This window comes from Ipomoea nil, unplaced genomic scaffold (genome assembly GCF_001879475.1).
Source record: "Ipomoea nil cultivar Tokyo-kokei standard unplaced genomic scaffold, Asagao_1.1 scaffold1936, whole genome shotgun sequence".
NCBI classification, from domain to species: domain Eukaryota; kingdom Viridiplantae; phylum Streptophyta; class Magnoliopsida; order Solanales; family Convolvulaceae; genus Ipomoea; species Ipomoea nil.
Window position 1 is genome coordinate 2216069 of NW_017618364.1, and position 7720 is coordinate 2223788.

Here is a 7720-nt window from a genome sequence, read left to right on the forward strand (position 1 = left end):
GCAACCCGCAACCCGCAACCGCGTGGGCTCTGGCCCTCCGCAGGCCATGCCCGTTAGGCCCGCATTTTCGCGAGCCTAATTTCTTGCGGCCCTAACCCGCCCCATCGCGGGGTGGGTGCGGGCTAACCCGCAGTCTTCGGCCCACTTTGACACCCCTAACTACACACTGTCATTTATTTTAATTTATATATATATATATATATATATATATATATATATATATATATATATATATATATATATATATATATTACAGTGTGTAGTAGTAGTAGTGTATATGGTCATTCCGATTGACTTTTTGTCCAGGACTATCATTTTCTTAGCGTAAATGGTCCTTTCGATTGACTTTCTGTCCATTTTTCGCCGGGACAAATATTTTGCTCTTTATAGGAGGGGTAAAATTGTCTTTTCCTTTATCACCACTATTTCTCTCATCTTTAAATTTATCCCCATCTTTTTCTCAACAGTTGTTCTTCACGATTTTCATCTTCTTCCCTGTGGTCTTCCCTTTTTTTTTTTTTTTTTTTTTTTTTCATCTTCATCGTTAATTTCCTAGTCTAGCAGCCACATGAAGCGCGGTGTATCCTTGCACATTACGACGATTGCGAACAACCAGGCCAAGGCCCTTTATTGACAATATTCCCAATTCTCTTTTATTTCACAGAATCCACCACGTCACTGGGTAGTCCTACTGCTTGCTCTTATCTCACTCAGATCAGAACTTCATAAGGAAGCTTTTTCTGATCAAGAGTGAAGTCGTGTATGTTTATCCTGTGATACTCTAGACACATTGCTCTAGTACGTAGTTGGGTAAGCAGCTAGCAGTGAAAGGCAACCAAAAGTATAAGAATAACATCATCATCCACAATACCCTTATTGAGAAAGCTAAACAGATGGCTTTGAAGGAAGTGCAGTCAGCTATCAAAAATCTCAATCAAAGTTTAAATGAATTATAGCATCAAAGAGAAAGTGCATTAAATTGCCATTAAGCATAGATTTCTTTATCGCAACTTTTTTTTTGGTTGCATTTGTGACAAAACTAAGATTCTAAGTACTAATAACGAGACATGATGTAGAGAAAATGGAGATGCAGAAAGAATATAATTGACCTGAACAACCATGAAAAAAAAGGAGTTGAAGATCGCGAGGAAGAAGATGAGATCGAGTAGCTAGAATTGGTTGAGGAAAAATGAAGAAGGTAAAGATGGGAGAAATATTAGTGTGGTTAAAGAAAGGACAATTTTTCCTTCTCCTCCCCTCTTTATTCTTCTTCTTCCTCTTCCTCTTCCTCCTTCATCCCATCACCCCAACAAAAACACTTAAGGAGAAACTCGGGAATAATTCTGCTGCAAAATCTTCTTCTCCAACCATAATTCTTCTGCTCTTCTTCTTCTACACCTACACCTACACTACTACTTGTTGAAGAATCATCAATTTCTATGAAGCCTCTTGTGGATGGAAAGAAACGCACTTCTCCATCTGAGTTTCTATGTATTTCAAACAAACAAAGCAGCAGCATCTTCTTCTGCAGAGGTGGATGGAAATGAGCATACACCTCCAGTACTTCGCCAATCCTTGTTGCCACCACAAATTCAATTTCCTCATACAATATAAACTTAATATATTTCTGAGGTTCCTTTACCATCCAAGCACCAGTTATTTTGCTTCTCACGCTAACACCAACTCCATCAAACTCCTCATTATTATCAAAACCACTGTTCCTGATTCGAAAGGTTGTTGTATGCCTCAAAAGTCTTGGAATACTGCAATATACACAACCTCTGCCGACTTTAAGTGAAATCTGGACAGTATTACCTTCAGAACGTGCCTACATTATTATTATTATTATTATTAGTATTATTATATATAACCAAATCAGACAAAGATGAGGGAGGGGAACATAACTTAACTAACCTGGAACCAATTTTCAACCGAAGGAATCCTCAAACCACTGCAATTTCTTATCTCAATAGATTCAAGACTCTCCCATCTTGGAAGCTCAACCAAACTTTTGCAATTGAGAATATATAACTTTTCAAGGCTTTTCAAGTTCTGTATTTTTTCCAACGACACACAATTTTTTGCAGAGAGTTCCTCCAAACTAGGAGGAAGTTGTAGCAATGCTCTTAGATTTTGCCAATCATCTAATATGAGACGCTTCAAATTAGAAAGATGAGAGAGGCTGAAGGGTAGGCTTTGAAAATGATATAATTCTAAAGTTTTCAATGAGCTCAAACATCCAAGATCGATTTGTACGCATTCTTGCAAATAGTTATAAGGGATAGTTAGAGCTTTGAACTGTGTTATCCTAAGCTTTCGTAAGGATTCAAGACCCTCTAAGCCTGAAAGCTCAACCAAACTTTTGCAACCCACAATATACAAACTTTCAAGTCTTCTTAAGTTGGATATATCTGCTATTTTTTCTAATGACTCACAATCATATGCACTAAGATCCTCCAAACTAGGTGGAAGTTTTAAAAGTGCTATAAGATTGTGCAAATCCTCTAGGACAAGCTTTCTCAAATTGGAGAGAGTACAAAGGTCCAGCGATAGGCTTTCAAGATACCAAATTCCTGATAACATTAAATTTGTCAATGAGGTCAAACTCCCAAGAGCAATTGGAAGATTTACTTGCTGCTGCGATTTGTTGAAACTCACTTTCAGCCACTTCAATGAGCATAAATTCGCAGTTGAAGATGGAAAAAAATCTACAGCTACTAAACCCACATGTTTTCTCAGGTCTAAGTACTCTAGATTTCTGAAACAACCCAAAGAAGAGGGTAAATGTGAGATACCAATTCCAATAGCACTTAAACTTCTTAGTTGCTCTAATTTTCCAATTTCAATTGGAAGCTCCCTCAGATTCTTGCAACCAGATAACTGTAACTTCTCAAGTGATTTTAACTTGCAAATGCTACTAGGAAGCACCTTCAATTTCTCACATTCTCCCAAATTTAACCCAACAAGCCGCTCCAAACTTCCAATTGATGGGTGCACATTCGTCAAATTTGAACAACCTGCGAAGGATATTTCTTGAAGACTTTGTGCCCCAGTAAAGTTTGGTGTACTCTTAAGTTGTTTGCAGTAATTGAGCTTTAACATCCTCAAGCATACAAAATGCTGTTAAAATAAAATAGAGAGGTTTTAATGCATTTCTATTTTTTAGTCAAAGTTCTTAGCAAATATGCAATGTTAAAATAATTAAGTATTAGACACACTAACCTGCAAATTGGGTTGAAATTCTTTGATATTGCTATACCTCAAGTCTAACTCAACAAGTTTTGCACAATGAAAGTCAGATTGTATGTGACTCAAACGGCAATAACGCAACCTTAAAAGCCGAAGCTCATTGGACAAATATTTAAAAGATCCTCTAAGAATCACACCATCTAATATGAGTATTCGCAAATATACCATCCTTGTGAATACTTCCGTACTCAAACACATATTCTTAAACATGTTAGAGTTTACAATGATCCCTTCAATTGCATTTGTACCCTAAAAAAGTGTTTGATGTAGCAATATGTTAGATACTGTAAAATCTTTCATATTTTTAATAAAACTTAGTATTACAAGCAAATGAACTAGATTATAATAACTCAAGTACAAAGGGAATGTTTTACCTTGTTGCCTTGCAGAACATCAAAAACATCATTTGGGTCCACCAATCTACTTCGTTCGCCAGGATTTTTTGGAGATTCCTTTCGAATAATTTCTCTTCCCATATTCTGTACTAAATCATGCATCTCAAGCATTTTAAATCCATCTATTGTTAACAAACATCTTTCTACCAAGCCTCTTATTCCACTTTCAGCACAAAAATAACAAGCTTCCAATATCATAGCAGTGTTTTTTTTGTCATGCCCAACAAAAAAACAAGCAATATCAAGAAAGATGTTTTTAGTATCATCATCAAGTGCATCATAGCTTATTTCAAGAATTGTTTGAATATCTTTATGAGGATTCCTTTTTAATTTCTCAATATCTTCAAGCCACTCTTGCACTGATCTTCCACGCAAATGAGAGCCTATAATGGTAAGTGCTAATGGAAGTCCGCCAGTATAACTTGCTATTGTTTTGGATACTTCAGTATACTCCTCTGATGCTATAGGAACACCAAAAGCATGCCAACTTAAGAGTTGCAAAGAATCATCAATGCTTAATGTTTTAACCTTGTATTTCTCTTGTGTTCCAAGCTCACTCAACAAGTGAACATTTCTTGTTGTTATTATAATTGTACTACCTGAACCAAACCAATTTCGCTGACCTGCTAATGAGTCTAATTGACTTAAGTGGTCTATATCATCAAGAACAATTAGAACCCTTTTGGATTGCAGCCTTGCTTTGATCAAACTTATTCCTTCATCAACATTATCAATTTCAAAATTCTTTCGCTTGAGTGTTTTGTGAAGAAGTTTCTCTTGTAAACCAACTAGACCATTCTGTCCCTTATTAGAAACTTCTTGTCTAATATTTGCAACAAAGCAACTACCTTCAAACCCTTGAAAACTCATGATCAAATGATTGTATATGGCTTTAGCAAGGGTTGATTTCCCGACACCACTCATGCCAAAAATTCCCATCATCCGAACAGCCTCATTTGTTTGCATTTGTAATAAATGAAGTACATCTCCAACAAGAGAATCAATTCCAATGGGATGCTTTGCAACATTCATGGGCATAAAATTCAACACCCGTAGCACTTCTTCAGTAATCACCTCAATGAACTTTGACTCATATCTAATCAGATTTAAATTTATTGCATTAATCTGTCTATATATTGATTTTAAAAACAATAAAAAAAAAACAATAAAAAAGGAAGGTAGAAAACACAAATAAGAAACCAAATTGAAAACACGACAGCAGACATTAATTAAAACACTAATCTACCAATTAAATCGTAGACTACGACCAATTAATAATCCATAGCAATAATAATTTTAAAATGTGTTCTTTGTTGACTAAGGTTAAGCTGATAGTTGAATTAGCAACAAATGAACCATAATTTACTTTATTGTTGGATAATATGGTGATTTGAAACGTGACCTTTTACATGGATTGGTTCTAATACTAAATTGAAGGATGTTTTCAGTTTCAACTAAAAGGTTGAGCTAATCATTGAATTACATATGTTAATGTTTATATGTTAATATGTTAATATGTTAATATGTTATGTGATGCGGCATACTTATAGGCTAAAAGTGTGAAAGAATTTCCCATCTTTAAAATATTGAACTATATATCAATACAAATTAGTTCCATGGGTACAAAATAAAATTCAACATAAAATTAGATTTTCAAATACCGATTATGTTAAGAACCTAGTAAATTATATTTTGCAGAAAAAATTTACTAAGAGATTTTTAAACAGAGTTAATTTCATTTTTGGTCATGAATTTATGGGTGACAGGTCACTTTTAGTTTTTTTTTTTTTTTTTTTTTTTTTTTTTTTTTTTGTTTTCATAACATCCTATTTTGGTCCTAGTATTATTGTGACATGATCATTTTTGGTCTTTTATCTACAAAATAGTTTAAATACCGTTAAATACAATGGTATTTCGGTCAATTATGAATTTTTTCAAAAAAATATAATAGGTCAATGCACTTTATATTAAAAAGATCGCAATGCCAGTGTATTTAACGAGATTTCAACAATTTACTTCATAGAGGACCAAAATTGATTATCTCACAATAATAGGTTAAAGTACCTATGAAGTCCATGTACTATAGTGTTTTGTTCAATTTAGTCCTTGTACCTTTATTCTGTTCAATTTAGTCCATTTACTTTAAAAAGTGATAAAACTAAGGACAATTGTCCAAATCTCATTACGAACATGATCGCAATTATTTATTTTGGACATACTAATTTAATATATTGGTGGTAAAAATAATAAATTTTAAATATTTATAAAGTAATATATGAGTAGGAATATAAATATCTTCAGCGCCACGTAACCTAAGTTAACGATAATATTAACATCGTTAACTATTGTCCTTAATTGCACCACTTTTGAAAGTACAGGGACTAAATTGAACAAAATAAAAGTATGAGGACTAAATTGAACAAAACACTATAGTACAGGGACCTCATAGGTACTTTAACCCACAATAATACTATGACCAATCGGGAATGTTATGATAAAAAGAGACTAAAAATAGACTGCCGCTTATAAATCTATGACCAAAACTGGAATTAACTCTTTTAAAATATTTTCTATTAATTAAATGTTGCTACCAACAAATACAATTCGTCAATTAGTTTTAAAAATGTAATATTTTTTTTTATAATCAATCAAAAATTAATACTGAAAATTATATTTGTGAGGATCGTGTGATGGTTTAGAACACTAATCTGCTAAGCACTTCTTCTATTGAGAAAATGGCTGAATCCACAATGAGCACAATTTCAAAGTACAAGAGTTTGGAAACACTTTTACACAATAAAATCTAGATCTCACTATCTCTCTCTATTGAAACCTAACTGTAGTATTTAAATTTTCTCTTCTCAATACTTCTCAGCTCTCAATACATAAGATAGGGAATTGAATGCATTTCTTTTCTTGTTAGACAATCTTTATATAGCCTTTCAAGAGATCCTTTATCTTTAGTTCACATGAGATTCTAATTTCCTAGATGGACTGAAACTTGTATTCTTACTTTATCTTGGTCTTTAATAATTCTTCCAATTTAACGGGGATTGAAATTTATATTTTTGCCAATATTTAAGACAACAAAATGAGTCAACAATTACTACTTTTAAAAATTAATTAAAAAGCACAATTAGAAGATGCAGAGTTTTCTCTTTCAATTATTTTTAAAATTCTTTTTAAAAAATTACCATAAATATAAATTTACTATATGTGTAAGTGTGCCAGGCAAATATCAACAAATAGAAGGAAATCAAAAGAGTTAGGATTACCCATTTGACATGGTTTGCAAATCCCATCCGGACAAGTTAGCAGCTGCAGTGAGTGTATCTTTCCACTCATTAACTTTTTGATCTCCAAATCGTTGTCTGTGTAGAGTCAATGCATCACCAAAAGTGCTTGTTTGTTTGCGAACCTCAGAAGGATCAACATTGTAGAATATGGGAAAAATAATTTGATTCAACTTCTGTTTACATTTCATGATCTTCACAAGCTCATCTAGACACCATCGGGATCCAGCATAGTCTTTTGAGAATACAATGATGGATATCCTCGACTCTTCTATGGTTCTAGACAGCTCAGCAGAAATATCCTCGCCTCTCCGAATTGATTCATCATCCCGAAAGGTGTTAACTCCAGCCCTCTTCAAATCTGCATAGAGATGATCGGAAAATGATCCTCGTGTCTCACCGCTAAAACTCAAGAAAACATCATACGTCATGCGAGCATACGATGAAGATGATGATGATGATGCCATACTCGATAGAAATATTAGTATACTATCTGTCTGGATTTTCTAGCAGCTTGCCTTTGGAGCTATGAACTAAAGATTTATTTAAAGAGCTTTGAAAACGCGTTTAACAGATCAGCAGCGATGATTTCAAAGTCAGGATAGGAAAGTACGTACCTCCCAATGATTGTTAAACCCAAAGAAAATTTCCTACTTTATATTACTGAGCAAATTATTGTGTAGACCATAAATATCACGTATATTTTGAATATATTAAAAATACATTATTTTTATATATTGAAAGTATATTATATAAAATAATGTATCCTTAGTATATTAAAAA

At 33.5% G+C, this 7720-nt stretch overlaps 1 protein-coding gene across 1 annotated transcript; it reads right to left on the reverse strand.

The window, feature by feature from the left end:
* Positions 1–1261: 1261 nt before the first annotated feature.
* LOC109146691 (TMV resistance protein N-like) lies at positions 1262–7454 on the reverse strand. The gene is made up of 5 exons (XM_019294341.1): positions 6920–7454; positions 3624–4740; positions 3223–3498; positions 1915–3120; positions 1262–1801 (listed from the first exon to the last, which is right to left on the reverse strand). Exons 1-5 carry the CDS (start codon positions 7402–7404, stop codon positions 1262–1264), a joined length of 3624 nt encoding a protein of 1207 aa, XP_019149886.1. The 5' UTR covers positions 7405–7454.
* Between the last annotated feature and the right edge of the window lie 266 nt (positions 7455–7720).

Excerpts from the sequence above, each read along its gene's own strand:
- LOC109146691 (XM_019294341.1), bottom strand. The coding sequence starts at position 7,404 with ATGGCATCATCATCATCATCTTCATCGTATGCTCGCATGACGTATGAT. Across the intron at positions 3,499-3,623 it reads ATGTTCTGCAAGGCAACAAG|GGTACAAATGCAATTGAAGG; the intron begins GTAAAACATTCC and ends ACACTTTTTTAG. Across the intron at positions 1,802-1,914 it reads CGGTTGAAAATTGGTTCCAG|ATTTCACTTAAAGTCGGCAG; the intron begins GTTAGTTAAGTT and ends AATACTGTCCAG.